Source organism: Ambystoma mexicanum, chromosome 5p, assembly GCF_040938575.1.
Source record: "Ambystoma mexicanum isolate Mex_15411 chromosome 5p, UKY_AmexF1_1, whole genome shotgun sequence".
NCBI lineage: Eukaryota > Metazoa > Chordata > Amphibia > Caudata > Ambystomatidae > Ambystoma > Ambystoma mexicanum.
Window position 1 is genome coordinate 721,530,504 of NC_090930.1, and position 23,239 is coordinate 721,553,742.

The 23,239-nt window shown below is 40.4% G+C and overlaps 1 protein-coding gene across 1 annotated transcript in view; it reads right to left on the reverse strand.

Moving 5' to 3' along the window:
• The window catches only part of LOC138480572 (uncharacterized), a 188,652-nt gene extending 167,658 nt beyond the window's left edge, over positions 1–20,994 (reverse strand). The window contains exon 1 of the mRNA XM_069612297.1: positions 20,778–20,994. Coding sequence (XP_069468398.1) covers positions 20,778–20,994 — 217 coding nt within the window. The remainder of the gene's footprint in view (positions 1–20,777) is intronic.
• Positions 20,995–23,239: the final 2,245 nt, after the last annotated feature.

The window sequence follows — 23,239 nt, forward strand, 5'->3', positions numbered from 1 at the left end:
CCCTCTTAGAGTTAGGGTAAGATAGGGTTTTCTTTTCTTATTTCCATATAACTATAAGTTTCTGCCAGAAACCAGGCCACCACTGTGTCGGTCATACTTCTGCACCCTGAGGAGTCAGAAATGAGACACAGAGTACTTATGTTCTGGTTATAAACGTTTATTATATGATAAAGGGGTTGAAAATGCCGCTTTCCATATTCTATGAGGAGTTTCCCTACCTCAACCAAAACTAATGGGGCTGTCATTTGTCAAGATGTCCAAAACAGAAATGTGTCCTGTGTCCAAAATCCAATCCTGGCCCACACACTTAAAATAACTAAGGTGCAAAGGATATGGTCTCTGAGTTTCAAAGTGCACAAATGTTCAAATTCAACACAAAAGGAAAATTCCAAAAAAAGATCTAAGTGGACAATGTTTCCAGTCCCAGGGAATGACTCCCTTACCCAGATTCCTTTTCTTTCAAAATGAAAAGTTCAATCAAAGAATAACCAGGTTTCTTCTAACTCAAGAGGACAACTCCTTCCTCTTGATGTGTTCACTATTCCTGAGAAAATGGCTCCATCCCCCAGGTTTCCTTTCACATTCAAGACAGTTCAAAAATCTTAAAGGGTAAAGTTCATCATTGGGATTCTTTGGTTGCAAGTTCCAGACTCTTAAATCACCTGGTGTACTTCTCGGGCAGGCTCTTTTCCCCATTCATAACGATTCACAATCTTAAGAGCACAGCTCTGTCTTGAGATTCTCTTCTTAAGATTGTTCATCACACTTACTTGACTTTGCCTGGTATACTACCCTTCCAGGACTTGCACGCAGTCTTTTCCAAACACTTGGCTTTGCCAACACTTGGTATATTTTGAGTTACACCATGCTATGTGTTAGGGAGAATTCTCATTCAATGGCTAATTTCCCTTACCTAGTGAGTGCCTCAGCAGCTTTGCTGGATTTCTGGAGTTTATTTTTTCCACTTGGTAAGAGCGTGAGCTTTTCCCCCACTCACTGTTACCAGTGTTTTGCCATGTGTATTTCATCTGTTTTTTAAATTGTGGACTCTGGTGTACACCTCTTCAGTAGCCCCACTCTTTTGTGTGTTACACAGCACCTTCAGTGCAGTGATACAGGGTTGTCTTTTAGACTTCCCACCGACTCCATTTCTGGGGCTGACTACTGTCCCCCAGAAAAGGGTAAAGTTGCCATTAACTTTACATAGTCAAATAACCACAGATCCAGTACACCCCATCTTACATGGAGTATTGGAAAGGGTTAATCCTTAGTCCTTTTTATCTGTACCTCCTAGAGCATTGTTTTGCTCTTTTAACATTTAGACTTGGCTGGTGACAGTGGTATCTACCCTAACTTATCTACCGCGATTATACTATTTAAACGTGGTAATGTTTTAGGCTATTATATTAGCCTTGAACATAAACTCGCTTGACCAAATACTTTTTCTTTTGGCTCCGGTCGGGTTTATTCGCCATTTCTTTTTGTTAAAGTCCTTTGTGTGTTTTACTTTGCGCGGCAAACAAGGTTTGCTTTCTTTGTTCACCGTCTTTTGACAGGCTTCTGCCAAGAAGCCCTCCTCTAGGCGCATGCGTGTCTAGGTGGGCTGAATGTGAGGGAGGGGTGTAGTCACCCCCTGCACACGGTCTCCTAGGAAACCCAAGTCGCACTTTGCCATGATTGGCTGAGGTGGTTCTCTGGGCTGGACAACCCCCCGCCGCGTGATCGACAGCCAGGATGTGTGAATGGGGGATTTTCGCATAAAAAGCAGGACTCTTGGGCTGGAAGTCAGAGTCTCCACTGGAACTACAAGGAACCGAAGAGAAGCGGGGGAGAAGACGGCTGCTGCAACTACCCCGTCCCGGTTAAGCCCTGCTGCTGTCCTGCGCTAGCTACCCTTCGACGACCAGAGAAGATCCAGTCCGGAGTCTTCTTCCCTTGAGCTTGGTGGGGTCAACCAGCTCATCTTTCACAGCCAGAGGATCCGCTTCGTGGCCGAAATCGCTGCACGCTGCTGTAGTGGTCTGGATAGCCATCTGAAGAGCCTCTCCTGTTTTTAAAAGGAGCGCACCTTTTATTCGCCCCCGCTGCTGCTGGCTTCATCCCTGGCTAGTGCAGACCCCTCCAGACGATGTCCTTCTCGTCTCCTTGACTGAAGCGTCAGGAACCGTGGGTCTGCAGGAAACTACCAGGAACAACTGCTGTGGCACCAGCTTCTTTCCTGAATAAGGTACTGTGTCCTGCTTCGAGGAACTAGAGTGAATCCCTTTTCTCCTCATCCAAGGCTTGCCCTCGTCTTCCCTCCTCCTTATAACTTTTGCTTCCTCTGTTGACAATATCCAAGTACTCCTGGCAACGTTGAATCTTGAACTGTCTGACTGTGTGAGCCTCGACAATAGGAACTCTGTTCCACTTGACACTGGCTCCGGCCTATTGACTTTTGTATTTCTGTCAGCGAGGGTTCTCGGATTCTGTCTGCCTTGACAAAAGTATTGCCTATGATTTTTGCCCCCAATTCGCTCTGGCTAACTCAGGTGCTGAGTGAGTTTTTGCCCCGGTAACATTTCTTTCCGCGGATACCCGTATCTTTCGTAAGACCGAACTGTCATTACTGTCAAAAAGTGATTGCATATGTATTCCGGTAACGTCTTTTGTTTCACAACACCGGTCCGTTAAAACATAGGGTACTTACCTTGAGTAATACTGTACCAAGTGAATTGGTTGTTTGTAGTGTGTTTTACGTGTGGTTTTGAATTAATAGAAGTGTTGTGTTTTACAGATGGTTTAAAAATAAATGTACTTATATTTTTTACCTGAAACCTTGAGTCAATGTTTGCTTGAGTCACAGTAATTGTGGTCCCTTTGTGTAATCTCTGCTACTGCTCATATACTCTTGCGATAAGCCTGGCTGCTCCGCTACTGCTACCACTTTAACATAGTAGTACAGGCTTGTACCAAAGGTGAACTTGTATTACCACTTGTAGTCTTAATTGTGTGTAGTGGTCCCTAAGGGCACTGCACAGGATTCTGCCTAACACATTGTCTCTCTGGTTTCCGTTCTTGGCATCCACCAAGTTAGTACTGAGGGCCCCAGTCCCACAGTCTAGGGCTTTCGTTCTGCCGCCCGAAAGTGCTTCAGCATCCCAACCCTTTGCCTGGGCTCACTGTTATTCTCCTTATGCTTTTGCAGCGTTCCCAACCCCAAGTCTGGTTTTCCGCCGGCTCTCGAGTCGCATTCTGCTCTTGGCAGCACCTCCAGCAGGCATTCAGGCTTCGGTCAGCTTCCCAATATCTTCAGCGGTCAGGAAGCACGACTCGCTTCCTCACGCTTTGTTCTGGTTTCTGCAGAACATGTTCGAGCATGTCGCTGCCTGGTTGGCTCCCTTTCTCCATGTAGCCACCGGTACTTCGCTCTGCCCTGAGCTGGAGAGCTGCATGCTTCTCTTCCGGCATGGTTTTGAACCATGTCGGGCAAACTGAATTTTGCCAGCAACTAGACCGCCGACTTTGGTTTGCATTAGGAGTAATCATCATTGTTCCCTGCCTATTTTTCGTCTCAGTTGCTGGTATACTGTTTCCTTATGTGATGTTGGGAAAACAGAGGTTGGATCTTGTTGGGAGCAATCATGCCCGTTGGCAACTTCTTCCTCGTTTTAGTTGTTGGTACATTATTCTTTGGACGATATTGGGAAGCTCTTGAAGTAGATTTGGCAGGTGGTTTAGAGAGAGAGTGTTCCAATATGCCATCAAGGCATGAGGATGTAATGGAACATCCCCGAAAGGGAGTAGGGAATATGTAACTTAATCCAACGACATGTCGTCCCTACAAGGTCGCCTCCCCCATCTGGTCCTCCCACATGTAGCAGTCCCCAGGGTTTTTAAGAAAACAGGCTTTGCACAATGCATGCTTCCCTTCAAAAGAAATTGCACATATGTCTGCAATTGCCAATAACTATTCCCAGGACCTGGAGGTGGGCCAGGAGCTGTGCAAGTGAGCGTGTATGGAGGCTGAATGGGGGACTTTGGTGAGACACTCCAGTGGCGACTCGGCCTGGGGCACCACCTTCAAGGACAAGGGCAAGCCTGGCAGAGGCACAGCGGGCCGGCATGAAACGCAGGACAGTACCTGCGGATTTTGCTTGCGTTTCCGGGCTACTGATTGGCCAGCTTTCTCCCGCAGGTGCTAATGTATAAAGCAATCATAATCCTAGAGCAAAGCAAGCTCTGGAGACAAACTGCAGTTTATGGTATTGCAGTAGGTCTGCAGATGTACAGTCTACATGGGACTATGGATCGCTACTTTGCGTAAACAGCTAGTTAGCTTGGTGTATTCATTGTGTAAGAGGAAAGAAAGTAAGACTAAGAAGAGTGGATTGTCGTTTACGAACATCACACTTTCAGGGTAGCTGGTTTAAAAGCAGCAGGGTGATAAGACAGAATGACAAGGAGTTTATGATCAGTTCATGGGCTGAGCACCAGTACCACATATGTATGTAACCAGCAGCTCACAGAACTAATGTTTCCACCAAAAGCATTTGGCCGTGTGATCAAGTACATTTTCAAAAGTGTTCACTTGTCAACATGATGCAACTTCCCCTACAAAATGAAATATAGTTCACACTATATGATTTAGATACACTAACCTAAACTTTACTGAAAAATACCAAGATAATGCAGTTTTTAAGGCAGAAATACTGTAATTACACATTATGTAAACATTTAGGAATGGAATCGCAGGACTGTCTTTCAAAATAATTAAGTGTACATAAACTGCTCTTTGCGAAACAGAATGTAGTTAGATTAATAAACGTATCAACCTAAATACTTCTGGTTTGTAAATTATTTGAAAAACGAAATCCCTTTTCATGGCTAGCACTCCCACACAAGTCTTCAGCTCTAAGAGTGGAGGAGAGGATTACTGCTGCACTCTCTCTCCATGAGCCCTTTTGAACTTGCAGTGAACAGAGAAAAGAGGATTGGGGAAGCCGTGAGGGCACGAGAGGAATGCAGGGTGAGATGTGGGTAATTGAAATCACCAGCTGTGATACACAAATGTCAATTTAATTATGCTTTGTAATTTGCCATATCTTGATCTTTGGGGTTCAACAACAATGCATAGGGAGTGGCCAGAAATTGTTCACCACTTAGCTAATCCCCTTCCAACCAAGGGCAGGACAACCTTGGCAACTGGAGTATAATCGTTAACTCAAATGTACTGCTGTGTTGTCATGTGCATATCTCCATCCTTGTGCCTGTCTGTATGATAACTGTTATATGCAATGTATGCATCAAATCTTGCATGTTCTTCAATTGTTAAAAATGCAAATCAATAAAAAGTACCAAAAAAACACTCCATGAAGGAAATGGGCAAGAAGAAATACTGGAAACAAAATTACTAAATGACACCGAACACCTCAGGAATTCTTAACTAACAAACCAACTGGACTAGGGGAAACCATAACATGAAATGGGGAAAAATAGCAATGCACTGTGTTCTGGCAGCCATGATACAAGAATAAATTACAGATACCACATTAAAGGAAATGAATTGTAAATTAAATATTGGAGAAAAAGAATTCTTTACTAGATTACAAAGCGATATGGACCCTGAATTCCTGCATGTACAGTTGCCCTCCCACTGCCTCTGGGCTCCCCAACACTTAAGGGTCTGTATCTGCAACCCTACAGTCCCTTCTCTTTGTACTTATAAGCCACCTGCTGGCTCCACTTGTGAGTTAACTGCACTTCTCCCCTTCCTTTTTCACCGCACGTGCGTGAATTGAATGACACAAGGCCTAGTAAGATCGTTATTTTGTCCTCTCTTCGTTCCCCCTTCTTGTCTCGTCACACCTAGAAACACTTATGTACAGGCGCGTTATAAATGCCACATCATATCATTGAGTATACAGATTATAAACAAACATTCTTGTGCACCAATGGTCAAGTAAATACAGGTAAAAGGAACCTAGTCGAGTAACGTTTGATAAACTATTAGCATATGTATTAACAGCATCCCCAGGAATTACATCTTAAATATGTTAAAGTACATTACACAGACTATTCATGCTCCAAGTCCAACGCCACAAAAATAGAAAACAATATATTACATGCTGAAGCAGCTTATGAAGTTGCCAAAATATTCAAATGTATGAAAGTACTTGTAATAGCGAAGTCAGCATGGTCTCAAACATCATGCTAGCATTCATATTCTTAAAAATCTAAGAAATACAAAAATGTCATCACAGCAAAGCTTTTGGAGTGAAACAAGTCATAGTATTTGGGTGGGTGGTTACCCCAATAGCTGCCCACATACCATCTATAATAAAAAAATAGAACATACTATTCTCTCTGTATGCCTAACATCTACCTCCAACCAAAATCGCCCAAAAATAATTGAGCACACAAACACTAAAACTACACAAAGTGTATGGCATGAACTAATTCCACAAAACATTTGAGCACCCATACACAATATAATCCAAAAGAAACACGCCAATTTCATCCTCTTATAAAACAGTAGAAGTGAATAATATTTATTTGGATTAAAGTATCCTTATATATTGTACATCACAAACAAATACAAAATAAATAGAAATAATGTGCACTATTTTACTGAAAATAACTTAATAAAATATATCCATAACTACAAAACAGTCTGCCCGCTTGCATAAATATAACGAGTCAACTGCTATGCAAATGTTACAGTACAGTTACTTCTACAAATTCGGCATTTGGTTCAACAAATCCTAAGTGTGACGTAAAACAAAGTCACCATAGCTTTTAAATATCACACACAAATCAAAACAAATTAAATACAGGTTGTGTGATAGTCACTGTAATTCACCATTATCTCCACCAAGAAATATTTACTAGTCAGACAAGATCCTTATAAATTGGTGTTAACTATCTTCACTACAATACAACTCCCGATCAGTAACATCAACCAATAGGTGCTAATTATCTCGATGAAAAGAATGCCGCTCCTTGTTGAATGAGTCACCATCAATCTATCCCATTTTAAGAACAGTTTTCATAGCTAAGCACACAGGAGAACTGAATTACCTGTGAACTTGAAAGCATGGCAGTAACATAGTTGTATTACATAATTCATGTACTGTATAAATATAAAGCATATGGTGTAAATGTGCATACTTTCACAACCATGCACTTGATGGTAAAAAATGTGCACTCACCATAGCCATTGGCTAGTGATCATTTACTCTTGGCGAGTATGAAATGTTGTGCTGTATGTATAGAATGGAGGTGGCGAGCAACTTTTTATGGCTGGTTAGTAGCTAGCAACTTGAAATCCTTACCCTGGATGTTCACATAGGGGACAAACACACAAGCAATCATTTATCAAAGCTGCAATTCAACCACCAGTGGGCGTTATGTCGCCGTTCAGTCAGAACAATTCAATTTGGTTGGAATGCCATGATAATAGCATTATAATTAAAGAAAGGCTACTAGAATTTAAGAGATGTTTAAATAATGTTACCAGAGGACTCTCACTCTTAACACCTTTCAATAAAACAAAACCAAAATACAGGAGAATGGGAGAATGACTCAACGGCATGGACTATTAAACATCACACAACACCAATCTAAAAAACATATAGAATGTTAGGAAGTCCTGCGTAACCCATAATTAAAACCCATATCGATAGCCCCCTTCATAAAATCGCACACAGTTTCATCTAAAGCAACACATTGTCACATGATAATCCCTATATTACTGTACATTCTACCATAAAACAAGGATACTTTCACCACTTTTACAACACAAAAGCAAAAAAATTATTAGGTCTAAAGAAATTAACATCCACAAACGTAGCCATCTTAGACAAATACAAAAAAGGTCGTGGTCTCCCTCTCACTGTGCTTAGAGGCATCAGCTTCACCTCACTGATGATCCCCAACAAGGGTGAAACACGTGTATGGGGTTGCTGGTGGTACTCTCGTTCAGGTTGGAATTGCCATTGCATTTCGGTGCTGGACTGCCCCTGGGCAGGACAAAGACTGATATGCAAATGGATATTTCCCATCTGTGAAAGGCACAGTGAGTAAAAGCAGCGGCTGCGAACTCTCAAGTGGTTAATAACCACTGAACAGGTTATCAAGTCTGTTCTTTCGAGAGAGGGGCGCCCGCTACCTTTGCAAAACTATCTTAGACAGAGAAACCCATTTTATCTGGTGTCCTACTTTTGTTGTACAATATGCGCTACTATCCTGGATAAATGCTGTATAGTGTGGAAATCGCCTCTTAAAATAAATAGCAAGTCAACTTACACTTCAGAACTATACATGAAGACCAACATCTACAAAAAAAAATCTTCCCCCTATACAATCTAGGATATCAGTCGGGAAAACAAATAAAATAAAGTTATGGTTACTCTCTTGGAAGTACTACTCTTTGGTAATTTTTGTCCATACAATTGGGAACCATTATAGGGTTCCTTACATCCATCTTGTAGAGAAATGGCCACATAAGCAGACAAGTGTCTGGAATACGATGAGGATTATGTTAAGCAGTTACTTTAATCCTTGCCTGTTTTGGGTTTAGAAAACAACCTAGGTGATCGAAGACAGAATGATCTGTGGGATGAATTGGCACAAATAAGGAAGACATTCATACGCACAGAACTCCATGCAGCCATTCATCTGGAGTATTTAAAAAACCAGTCACTACCACAGGTGTTAGTGGTGTGGAACGAACCTAGCCTTTTTCTCGATAAGGACGAGTTTAAATTGAAATGGAGCTACATTGCCAACAAATGTGGCCGGGATGGATTCGTCCTCATTATTGAAACAGCCCAGGATACAACTATGAAGATTGAAATTGATTTGAATCTTGTCCAAGAAGAGATGAAAAAGAAATTTGACAGAGGCCTTCAAAACTAAATTAGAAGCCCATATGAAGGAGCTGTGTGAATTTAAGGTGGAGTCTGTAACAGAAAGAATTAAAAGAATGAAAAAAGATCTGTCAACCTATACTCATGAAGATATTCCCATACATTACAAAAGATTACAAATGGGGTGCAGCCCAAGGAGGACAGAAACAAAAACGAAGGGTCCATTTCAGAAATACCTCCTACAGTTCCAGTGAAAACGGGGCATCAGGTGACAATGATGACCCCGGGGCAACAGGGCGGAGTGGGAAAAGTAGTGACAATGGACGCATGAAACGAGGTAGGGGGGCCAGAGGGAGCCCCTCATCCCACAATGGACAACGACGACCTTTTCAGGGCAGAGGAAACAATCGTCTAAGATGGGAATTCGATCAAATTCAGACACAAAGCTACAAGGGCTGTTCATCTTTCCAGTATCAAACTTTCGGAGAAGGAAGAACAGACTCTAAATAAAGGGTTAAACTTTGTGATAACCAAATATCACAATCCCTTTGAATTTAGAGTGGAATTCCAGAGGTTCATGCTTAAATTACATCTTAGAGAATTCTTTAAAGATCAGACCTTTGGGGAATATAACAACAGAGGCTTACGCAATCCATCAATTTTCTGTGCCCCCATACATATCCACTCTGCAGAATCCTTGGTATTCGAAAGCAAAGATCTGGAGGAAATTGCAGCATTAGAATCTAAGGTGACAACCAAACACTCTAATTTGAGTAAAGCAGAATTAACCATCCTTAAGAGTTTGGGAACCAATAGGAAACCCATTCGACAGGCAGACAAAGGGGTGCCATAGAGATCATTAATCGAAAATACTATGTAGGGTAGTGCTTGAGATTATTGGCTGATGAAAACTGCTACATTAAAATCACACAAGATCCCAGCAATAGACTGTCCAAGATCATTAGTGTGAAAGTGGCAAAAGCCGTGGAAATGCGGCTTATAAGCAAACAGGAAGGGGAGTATTTAGTTAAGGAAAATGGAAGGGTACCCCATCTTCTATGACTTGCCTAAAATACATAAGAGTTTAGAGAACCCCCCTGGTAGACCCATTGTCTCTGGGATTAACTCCTTGTTGGAGCCCTTGTCCAAACTTGTGGACTTTTATTTGAGACCATTCATCTGGAACATTAAATGTTTAGTGCAAGACACGAAGGATGTCATTAATAAAACAAAAGGATTGGAATTTGAGCCTACTAAGAAGCTCCTCATTTGTCTAGACATTCAGGCCCTCTGCACTAATATTCCACAGCACGCTACGTTGGAAGAAGTTGAGGAAATTGTATTGAAACGCAATGACAACCATCCGGTCAGCAATGCATTTAAATGTGGTGTACAGAAATGGCCCTCACAAATAAAATGTTTTTAATTCATGGGCCAATTCTTTATGCAAATAGAAGGCATTGCCATGGGTTCAGCAATGGCCCCTAATTTGGCCAATCTATATGTAGACACTTGAACAAATGGCGATATATTCAGATCTTAATCCCTTTAAAGGCAAAGTGGCTACGGTATATATATGACATTTTTGTAATATGAACTGGAGACCTAATGAGGCCAATGAGTTTGTGACCTGGCTTAATGGCCAGAGTAGATATCAGAGGTTCACGGCACAAATGAGCAATAAAGAGGTGAACTACCTAGACATCACAATATATTAGGACAGTGGTCACTTATTAGTGAAGACAAAGGGCCTCATTACGACCCAGGCGCTAATGGGTTAACGGCGCCGTAAAAGGCTGCGGCGCCGTTAACCTATTAGCGCCTAATTACGAGGTCCCTTTGCGGGACCCGACCTTAACGGCTGGTGTACACTAGCCGTTAAAGTAGGGACCCGCAAAGGGACCTTGGTGCTAATTACGGTGCCGCAATTTGCGGCACCGTAATTAGCGCCTTCCCCATTCCCATTGAGCCCTATGGGGCAAAAATGGGAATGGGGAAGGGCCATGGAGGAAGGGGGAATTACCGCCCCGCCAACCTTGTAATGGGGTGGTAATTCCCCCTTTCTCCATGGCGGAGTCGGTAACTTACCGGCATGGACCATGGTGCTAATAGCACCATGGTCTTCCGCCAGGGTCGTAATGAGGCCCATACACTAAGAATACCGACCATGTGCTACTGCACTATGGCAGCCATCATGCGTGTCATGTAAGAAATAACTTGCCATTTGGCAAGTTTTTATGCTTCTATTCTATAGTATTTTTGTAAAGCACCACTCGTCCGCAGGTCTCAAAGCGCTAACAAGACCGACAGACATAGAACAGGTAAAGGTAAATGCATTGAGGAAGATTATAAATCAGAAACCGGAAGATATACGCTTGAAAAGAAATGGCAGTACAAGAGATTCTTATGAGGAAGGGATAAATATGTTGACAGACAAATTGATAAGTCGAGGCTATCTGCGAAAATTGGTCAGACAAACTGCTAAAAGAGCATTCAACAACAACAGAGGCTTTGTTGGAACATAATGCTAGGACCGGTAATAACAAGGAAAACACTCCTTTGGTGTTCGTGAGTACCTTTAGCAATTTATCCTACAAAATCAAAGGGATAATTAAAAAGAATTGGAAGAAAGTTCTGAATAAAACCATACCACCACCTTTCATAGCTTTTAAGAAAAGTACTAACATTTGCAATATGGTGATGAGAAACGACATCAGGAGGGATAATGTAAACATGGAATCCCAACAGGGGACGCTCTGAGGTACACCACACGTGGTGGGACACCATCCCTGTGGCAACTGCATAATGTGTAGACAGACGGAAAAAAAACACTGCCTGTGAACCTGTGGCTCTCGAGGGACTGAGTGCTCAAAGAACATACGAATTGTAATACAGAAAACGTGGTTTATTGCCATGAGCACTTCTCCATATTGGAAAAAAAACGAATGTAAAACCAGAATGATTGCACATAAGAGTTGTGTGAAGAACAAGATGGAATTTGCCCGATTGGTGAAACATTTTATAGACAAAGGCCACAGTCCCACAGATTTTGAGTGGGTGATTCTTGCGAATCAAAGGTATTTCCAAAGATCAGGTAAACAAGAAACTGCCCAACTTAGTGCAAAAACTTATATTTATTACTAAAACTCACTTTAATGGCCTAAATGAGAATATCGAATGGCATAAGGTTATGTAGAACAACCCTTGTAGGGAATCGTTCTGGTTATATGGTTCTGAGGATATACATGTAAAGAATAATTGACAATGTTTGTTTGTTTTATTATTTATAATCCGCTTCATACCCGGGGAAAACAGGGTGCAGCATTTACAAGTATATGCAAAGCTTAGTTACAACAGAGAAGGTATCAAATGTACATGTAAGTCATTAATTACAAGAGGGTGTATACAAAAGGTGCCTATTTACAGGCATATAATACAAGAGGGGTATATACAAATGAAACAGACATTTACAAAAGCAATATATACGTGGTTTAGGGTATTTGTGTACATGTGTGTATAGTTAGGAGATGACTCTCCATCTGAATAATTTGCACATGTCAAATAGGAATACCAGATGACACAGGAAAGGCGTTTTGGGTGAAAATCAGTTGGAATGACTGAGAATGTATAAGCCAAGGGCAATCTATGACAGGACAGATGTAAAAGTATTATTAATATCTATGAGGTGCAAGAGTGTGCAATACTCTGGGCCAATTATCTAGAAATTTCTGGGTATTGAGGAAGGGAAAATGTCCTAGAGAATATAAGGCTCCTTTCCTTGCTAGTAGGAGAGTTCAGAAAATAATAGAAAATGGATATTTTTTTCCATGCCCAATGGGGGTCATGCTAGTATGGACCCCTTATATAATTGAGCACATTAGCTAAAGGCGCATCTATGACATTGCTTGAAATAGCGCAATGATGTCATCGCGCGCCGCAATTGCGTGACCCAGCATGAATATGTCATCATGTGCCGTAATTCCGCAAAAGCGTCCCGTGAGTGTAATTTGCCCAAGGTTCCATGGAGTCACACTCAGAGTTGGAGGTATTGTAGCCGTCTTCCTTGATTGATGCAGGTAAAGTGTGGGAGTGGGGTATTCGATATTAGAGCAGAGGGCTCTCCCTTAGCAGATATATTGACCTATGGTGCGTCATTGGCAGGAATCCACTGTGGCAACTAGGATCCCTCTGAACATACGCCAAGCACAAGAAAGCAAAAGAGAGCCTCCCTCAGGGATGCACACCTTTGGGAGTACAGGCTACAAAGCAGCTTCCTTTTTACGTATGCAGTCAAAGCGGGGTGTCTCACATGGGGTATTAAGCATTATGGTAACCTTTTTTGTATTGCAGCATTATCGGGCACCAGCAAAGAAAAAAAGGCTGAGTTTCAGAACAATACTCAGAGACAAGGACAATGATTGCGTGTACAGAGGTAAGACTTCAATGCAAGGGAAGAAGAGTAGTATGAAAAAAATGCAACTTGAGAAAAGGTGTTTTTGTTTATTTTACAGGCAAATCAAGAAGGTAGTGGACTGTCACCTCGACATTAAAGAGGGCAGTGAAGCACGACGTATATTCGTTTTGGCAACATTAAATGGAAACATTTGAGTCCGACCAAGGTAGGTACATTCAGTTTAGATGTAGAAAGAACCAGCGGGGAAAGGGTTCTACACAAGAAGTCTAATTATAAGACGATTTTAAGATAGATATTTAATTACAGACATGCATGTTCCTTTTTGTATCCTGCTGTAGGGTTTTTCTTCAAGAAATCAGAGTCAAAGAAGTTACCAGGGAGAAAGAATATTCCATATCTTACACCTATGATGTTTGTATTGCCCCTGATGAATGTCTGGCATTGAGGCTGAAAAGGACAAAAACTTGTACAAGTTGGGCTAGTATTAGAAGTGTATTGATGAAGTGTAAAGGATTATAACATGCGCTGATTTGTGATATCCATTTTTGTTGATTTTAAGGTTATCTATGCATGCAAAAACAATCTATTTTTTATTGAATGTTTTATATTCTGCATGAACATTTGATGTGTATTATTATTTGATATTGATTCATCATGTATTAAATTGGTTGATGTATAGTTAAGCGAATCAAAGGTCTGTTATTTTTTAGGAATCTAGAGATCCACTGCGATCCCGAAAGGGATGTATTGGGGACACACATTGTGATACCTTCCTTTCTGGTTACAGAATTGATAGTGGCGCCCACGCAGTAGGAAGGCATTGTGTGCACAGTGGGATTACTGTTGTGTGACAAATACCCTCTAGGAAGTCCATAAACATTGAGAATGTCAACATTTCACATATAACTAATATTAACATGCCCAGTACAAACAAGCACACAGTAAACTAAACGCAAAATACTATTAACACATTGCCAACAATCCAAAAAAAGGTCTGTCAAGATTTTAGCAATGGTGGTTATATTTGAGGTGATCTTTAGTGTACAAATATAAGTGAGACCTCAGCATTGGCATTTCCAACATTTGTAGATTTCAACTTTTATAGATCGCAACGTTTTTCATATACACACACACACACTTGACTTTATATTCCCACTTATTTTGCTGGTTTAAACAATTTCTAAGTGAAACACTGATGCTCAGCCATTCGTACATTAATTGGCCATAACCTCTCTGCAGACAACCAAGAATTACAAACATTAATGCAATACTGAGCCGTGCTCCAAATTGCGTACTTTTGAAACTGGAGCCAGTATCTGTGGGGGGGAAAACATGCACCTACCCCCTCTCTCCAATTTCAGTTACCCTTACTGAAGCAAGTTAACCCCAAATGTGTTTTTTCACATGACTACTAGCAAAGAAAATCCGATCTCTCTGCTAAAAAGAAAGCCAGGCTATCAACTGTTGGCATATTGGGGCGATATGCCCAGAGGTAGCGGGCCAACCTCATCGATAACGGCCCGCCACCCGAGTTAAGGGCCCCAGTGAAGCGAGGGTCCCTTAACGAGGGCAGCAGTGCCATTAATGACAGGGTCGTCCCGCCCCCAATAGGCATATCGCCATTACCAACTGTGTGGGTTTATATGTGATCTTACCAAAATGTACAACACTCTGCACACCTATATTAAGTAAGTATTGGTGACAATATTCATGATATTTTGATCAAAATGAATCTAATGAAAATGTAAAGGTGTATGAGGTGAGGGGGAGATGATCTCAACCTTGGCATCTGGGTTGGTAAATATACGGAAAAAAAGGTGGTGTTACCAAGATGGGGAACTCCAGTCCCGTGCACACTGTCTGAAATCTGTGTCAACAGATAAATAATTTAACCATATGGATGTGACCATGTGCAGTTATTTGGTTATAACTTTTATACATTACTTCTATACAATAGGTAGAGGCCAATTTGTTCATACAAAAACATTAATAAGTGACAATTCCCGAATTTAACACAAGAACTTAAAATGTATTCTTAATTTGATGGCCCAAAGCGTTTCGAGCTTTCACTCTTCATCAGGGGCAGAATTGATAATTCACAGTTTCTACAAAAGTAAAGACATTTAAGAAACTTAATAAGGTACATAGTTTTTTATTCTAATTATGCAAAAAACCTGCAAAATACAAAGACAAGATACATGGTAAGAAACCTTATACCAAACCAATTCAGGTTACAATGTGAATGTGATCACGTTATGTGATATTGCACAGATATCATCATATATATTTGTACATAATTTGCATGACATTTTACATTTTAGAGCTGCCTATTGAACTTGAAACAACCTTTTAGAAACTAAGGAATATACCCTGTGTGATAATAGGTAAGTTTGAACTTTCAACTAAAGAAAACTGACCTTGTGTTTTTAAAGTGCATCTTTCCAAAAGGATTGATTGATTCTGAGGAAACGGAAAATGTCTATCGGCATGTATGTAAAGAAACAGTCCATCCAAGGGAACAGGTCACTAACTGGTGAAATGATGAAAGAAGTAATAAAAATTGTAAAATTCCATCCGATGAACTTGGATACAATTAGCACAGAAAACAAAGGTAAATGCTGACCTTTGATTCAAAGATGTGGTGGTTAAACTCAGGACATTGCTGTGGATGGTGGACCCATGGAGTTGAGAGGGAGTAATATATCCCAATAGACCACGGTCACGGGAGTAGGTAAAGAACCAAGGGACTGGATCCCAGCCCAAGCAGGTCGCCTAGGAGGGAAACAAGAACACAAAGGTTCTGCATCAGCTAGTGTCACACGGCGAACGGGTAATAACGTGTGTGTTTGTTAAATAAAAACGTACTTGTTCAAATATACGCTGTGTTCAAGGAGCGCTGGGAGGAATCTCGAGGACTCGCTGGAGCTTCCCCTGCTGTGAGTGGAAGACAGTGAACTGTCTGAAAATGTTCATTATAAAAACGTCATAGTGATGACGTGTTAACGTCGTGGCGTGGTAACCTCAGAAACATCTGATGAAACGTCTGAGTTATGTCGTGCGGCATAAGTCAAAAAAGTTGTAAAAAGAAGACGTGATCACGTAATGGTGTCTAACGTCACAATGCGCATGCAGAGTGACTAATGAGTCTGTAATGACGGATTTCAATGTAATGAACAAACTTTTAACGCTTATGTTCAATCCAAAAAGGATGGAGTCACTAACATCTTTGTAAATGTTTGGTGTGTATATGTGGGTGCCGTTCATGAATACATAATAAACTAAAGGTATGTAAGCGGAATACCAGGTGTCATGTCAATGGTAAACGTGGTATTTTATCTAAATGCAATTTAAATGCAACAGGTGTATGGTCGATCAAGAAGTAAAAATCATGTGTAGTGATTAATGATCCAAAAGTTGGTATACTTAATCCTCTAAGAGATAGGTCAATATGGTAACCCATGAGTTCTTACCACATGGGTGTATCAAGTTAAACATTTTTATCAACATAAAGTCATGATAGTTGTTTCTCAGCTGTTTCAGACTTGGGTTCACAATCTATTACAAAAAATATGTATCCATGTGATTATAGATATATTCAATTATACTACAAAAGGGTGTTCTAGTAAGGTTCGTGTTTATACAATAACATGTAAACCTCATCCTCTGCTATACCAAAGTTGCCTATATGGTGGAATAGACATATTACATAGCTAATGTTTTATAGAAATGGATAATGTTAGTGTATAGAAATGGACTCAAAAAGTAGTCCTAAATGATTCCCAATGGATTTAGTGAGCCAAGACGGTGAATCCAGTATAACTCTTTGGGATAATCTCTTTTGTACATTTCCCCCCCCCTCTTGGAAGTGGGTGTAGTACCTCCAGTATTACTACCCTCATTTGGGCGACACTATGGTGGTGGTCTCAGAAATGTCTGTAGACAGGTGACAATGTTCTTCGTTCTGATGTTAGATTTATATTCCGTCCATCTTTCTTTGGCCTTTCTAGCAGTTTTACCCACGTAGTATTTACCACACGGGCATCGTAATGCATAGATGACGTTTTTGGAATCACATGTGGCATACTGTTTGAGTGGAATTTTCTTGCCTGTATTGACATGTCTGATGTGATCACCCTTGATCATATTTGAGCAGTGTTGGCAGTTGAGGCAGGGAAAAGTCCCATTATATGTGATCTTACCAACCACAATTACAGGGCAGTACATTTCATTGCAGACAAAACAGAAAAACACCAATTTTAATTTTTGTTTTTTTAATTTTGGGGGAAAGGTGTCACCCAAAGCCCTCTGTTTTTTTTTATCTTTTATCGCTACCCCAAACCTATCCCGACTCATTTTAACCCCTTACCCCACTACCCTTTTTTTAATTAATGTTTGCACTGTTTTTCGGTGTTATTGTCCACTCTGAAATTTACCACTGTTTTGTTTGCAATAAACTGACTAGGTACCCCATGTAGTTACCTACACAGTTGCTAATGATGTGTCTTTCTTTAAATAAAGAGGAAAAATAAATAAACAACTTTGCCTGGTGTCATCAACATTGAAAACTGACTTAGGAAAAACAAGGATAAGATTTAATTTTTTTTATAAAAAGATACCATTAGTACCCATGTAGGCAACTACATGGGTGCTCAAAGGCAGGGGGGATTCAGTGGGCACTGGCTAGCAGCACCCAGGGTGCTTGAACATAGGCTTGTATCAGACCATACAGCCTGCGTTCCAAGCATTGTGATTGGCCAGCGGCCCCTTGAAGGGTGCTAATGCAAATGATGAGCCGTTTTTGCCACTCAGGATTAATTGTGGTAAATGGCCCCATACAAAATAATACTGGGCATTCAGGCTCAGCCACGTTGCACCCATAGCACACTGCTCATTCTTGGGAGCAGACAAACACTGTATTAGAGTGCAATGTGTATGATGGGTGGAGTAGGTTCATTATTGAAACTAGCACTCTCTTTTTAGGGTGTTGCTTGTATTAAACATATTGGCTCAGAGTTGTTCCTAATCTACAAATATACGGATGCATCAAAATATAACGACTTCTGGGAAATGTAAACTCTTATCGTTCAATAAAAGAATAGTTACTTCCTTTCAGAAGTGTAGTGCTTTATCTGTACTTCTTCCACTCGCTCACAAGAGCACAGGGCAGCAAGGATCCTTTCAACTACAAAAACTTTAGACTTCCTGTATCTATTCCCCAGAGGCCTTTGAGCAATCCAGACAATACACTCCTTGTTTCGGATCTCTACACCAACATATGTATGCTGCTTCGAGTGTTCTGTTTCGGACACCTCCCAGGCAGTAAAGACTGAGCTAGATTGGCCAGTGATCCAATGAAGGGAGAACGGGGAGCATGAAAAGGACAGTTGTGAGTTTTTTCGGTGACGTCAGAGGATATAGAAGAGGAAGAAGTGACAAGCAAGAGGAAGGAAGTGGCAGCAGAGCGTGGAGACGATTTCTAGGGAAGGTGAGTTATTGGCTGGTGAGTGCAAGTGGTACTCCGTTGTGAGTATGTGTGTGACAGTGTGATGGATGCGATGAGGTTTTACAAGATTGAAGGTGAAGTGTTTGGGACAGAGTGAAAGGTGGGTGTCTGGGTAAGAGGTGGATGGAGTTTTCGTAAGTTATGTGCAGGAGGGAGTAGTAGTGGGGAGAGTGTGGAGTAACACCCAAGGGTGGAGGCAAAGCTTACGCGGAACGAAAGACAGAATGGAGGAACAGAAGAGGGAAGGAGGTAAGGGCTGGTGTAACTGTAGAAGGTGTGAAGTGAAAGATAGGAATTGGAGAAAGGGAGCATCGTAAAAGACAAACGCCTATACCCCTTTAGAACTCCAACCAATGGATAGAGTTGGGACAGGTTTAGGAAGCAAGAAAAGACATCCTGCCTTTGAGTCCACAAAATCAGTGCAAGATAGATCCAGATCCTAGACAGTTGTGGGTCAATATTCACCATTTACTAACCTGCGGTCAGGGTATGCCCGGGTAAGGTCAGAGGTGCTTTTCAATATGAGAAACAAAGTGACAGCCATAGTGCCCATTACAAACTAAAAAATCCTTGATCCATCTTGAGGGTTCAAGTAATTCTTGTGCCATCTGCAACAATAGCCCAAGCAATAAAACGATTAAGGAGCGAGACAGTGCTTCTGATTAAACATGTGGGTATTTGTAAAACAATTGCATTACTTCCTTTGCAGTATTGTGGAAAAGCAGAATGAAGTGTGCAGTTAAAAGATTAAGGAAACAGGTTAGTGTTAGATTACATATAAATAATATATTTTCATTTACACATCTTGTATGAAGGATTCTCTTCAAAACCAGAGCAGTAGGCTCTTGGGCACATGCCAGAAACTTTGTGACCTAAGAAGTACTGTAGTTAAAAAGAATGAATATATCGAGCACAGTAAAATGTGGTGAAACATATCTCTATGTTCAAGCAACTCCTGTAGCAAAGAAAGTCACTTGAAACAAAAAAAGTGTCTTTGGAAAAATAATGGAAACGTCTTGTCTGAATTTTACTAGGTTTCTTGGGCCCTCATACTGCTAGTTGTACATTTGTAATGTACTGTTATTTCTGGCTATGAGCAACTGTATGGCAAATGTTTCTTACGGTTTTGTGCCCGGACATCATCTGCCAATAATTATTTGTGAATCATTCATCAGTGGTTGCATTTAATGTTATCAATTAATTTTATTAAAAAATAAAGAATAAACGCTTACTCAAGATAAAACACATTTCTGACAATATGATTTAAATTAAAGCTCTGCATTACTTTCAACATGTCTTAGCTATTGTCTGCCCTACAGATAACCACAATACTAGCCACATAACTCCCTAATAACAGGCAAATACGCCCTTCAAAACAAATCAGGAGTAAATATACCTCCAAAAAAAATAAACAATGGACACACAAAATCCTTGCTCACCCCAGCTTCAAAGGACACAGCTCTAAGCAGAGATGTCTATCAGTGTTACCAGCTGCACAGTGTCACTAGATAAACATTATTGCTTCCTGATTTGATAAGGAACTTAAAAATAATCAAAGTGTATTTGAATTTGCATGACTGACTAGGTGCAAAGAAGAATGGATTATAAAATGATACAGCTACATTTACTTTTGCTTGCCTAAAATAAAAAAAATACCATGAACAGAAATGGGACTTTACTTTTTGATTCCCTTGAACATAACTATGCTCCCAACTTTAAAAAAAAAAAAAAAAAAAAAAGAGGGAGCAAAACTAATAGCACTTAAAAATATTACCTGGAAAGAGTTGAGTCATTAAAGATTGTAAACTTTCTGAAAGGCAAGTACCAGAACTTAGACATGATCAGGGGTTAACACTAAATACTGACATTCAGTATTCGATTTGAACAGATTCATGAATAGGATTTCTGACAACGAATGTTTAGAGAAATGTAGGCTTGAAAGTTAATAAAACATATTTGCATGTAAACATAAAACAAGGTATTAAATTTCAATGGCAAATTGAGAACATACTTTTTCTTTTGCCCATGGTTCCTGCTACAGTTTCTTGGTTGTGCTCTTGTGATCTCTTTCGCTTCCACTTCCTCACAGAGTTGGTGATTTTCACTGCCTCATTTCCATCAGTAGCAGAGATGCACTTGAAATCAACAGCAGACATCTGGCAAGCACTCTCTTCATTGCGTTTGAAAGAACTGCACACCGGGTTGCTGCTATGGCCAGGCTCACACATCTAGGGCAACAAGAAGGAAAATAAGGTACCTTTACTATGACTACAGTGCTACTTAATTCTGCACCAACTGTCATACAATTTGGAGAGAAGGATAATGGTCTAAAATAAACCGAGCTGAGAAATCCTCTCAAAAACAGCAAGAGAGGCAATGCTCAAAAGAACTTGTTGGATTGAACCTCTTGCTCGCTGCCAAGATTAAAGGGCACTAATGCCAATCATAGGTATATTTGTGCGTGGCAGAAAATAGTTCTCTTCAACTGTATTAAATTTACAGACTGACTATGTGCTGGAGAAATGCTGGGAACTGTGATTACATACGAATTCAATACACCACTGTGCCAACACATTTCTTCAATCATTGCCTCAATCGTGCTGATGACATTTCGAGAATGGAGTATATTGAAACAAGAACTATGCCACAGGTGGGAAAGACAAGCCCCAAACCTTTGGAGTGCTTTTACTGCCCAAAATAAATCAGTCGGCCACAAAATGTCTATTGAAATCACCTGTGTTTTATGTCCCTAGTAGAAACCACAGAATATATATTGCACTTGTGAAGCATAAGAAAACTGTATAGAACATGTCAGTGACTAGATTGCATTGGTTTCATTTTAACAAAGAAGATGAAATGTATGGTAGAACTGAAACCTAATGTTCCATTTTCTTCTTCCATGCATGTGTTTCAATCTGAATCATTGTATATGAAATTCAAAGTGACCTGCCAGAGTCTTGTGATTGGGGAGAATGGGCGGTAGGAAGAGTTCAAAATTGTCCAAGGGGGAAATGGAAACCCTTTGTAGACACACCATCTCAGGCCCAATTCCATAGACCCAAACAGAACCTTCATTCGATGGACACAATCAGAACCACTCATCCACTTGTTTAGAAATTCCTTGCTAAGGAACAACCTAATAAACTACTGCCAGATGGGCCTCTTCGCTTCAAAGAAATCTGTCACATATTTCATTTCAAATAGGCTCTTAAAAAGCCAGTTACAAGGAAGACATTGACAGATCTCCATGCAACCAATGAGAACCATATATTGGCATACATTATCTACCCTGAAGGGAAGTATATAGGAAATGTGTCAACAGTGCCTTATTGGTCCGGTAAATGCAACATTTCTTTAATTCCAAACAGAAAAAGAAAATCTGAGGCAGTATTTTACTTGTACTTGCAAGAAAGGTAGTTTGAGCACAACTCAAACGCCTCTCAAGTTACAAAAAGTTTTCATAGCCCTCTCTCTCACCACCCTCAACCGTACAGATCTATAATTTCAGCACACACATATTTTCAAAGATGTAGATAATACAGCAGGATCGTAGATCTGTAAAACATTGAGTGACTGGAGATCTTCTAGGATAGTATTTTATTGTGCTCAGCCAGTTCATAACTTAGCACCGATTTCCCAGTTTTAAACACGAAGATTCAATATCCTTAGTCTAGCGGGGCACATAGGATCTTGATTGTGGTTTCCGACATGTTCCAGAAACAGCCCCAGAACACTGGTCGCCATCCACTTTAAATGCTATCCAAAAATAAGCATCCCTACTTGATGTGATAATATGCTTCACCAAAATGCTACTCTACAACAAAGCAAAATATAAAATATATATTTTTTTTCACAGCACTTTATGCCGTGCCGTGATGACCGGCACGGCAGCATGGTGGACATTTTTTAATCACGGTAAACGCAAATTTGTTAACGTGTGGCGCCAAGAAACGCTTTTGCTCTTTACCTAAATGGGTGAGTAAACTTACTGGAACATCTTCATGTATTATTCCTATCTAAAAATACATATACCTATAGTATGGTCATTCCCTACAACCTGTTTGATCGGCAGGATATCAAACCACTGGCAACAATATTCTCCTTAAGAATGACCTCCTGCATGCAAATTTTCAATTAAGTACTTAAACTTAATAGGGCATTCCATATTATGATAAAGTCTGTAAAAGTCATGAGATCCACTGTATCATTATATTGTGTGATGCAGATAATTTGAGGTTTTAATCCGAGAGGCATAGAAGCAAAACGCCTCCACCATAGGAGGAGCCTTACCAGAATTACTCACATCTAGTGATCCCAAGTAAGTCCCAAATATTTTTTTATAGGTACCATTATATGAAGATTGAGGTTGGAAAGGGTACTACATCTTCTGTACGATTATAAATTATGTTTTGTGTTTCAAAGAATTCTGGACATAATGCATAAGAGATAGAACAGAAGACGTCTAAATTATAC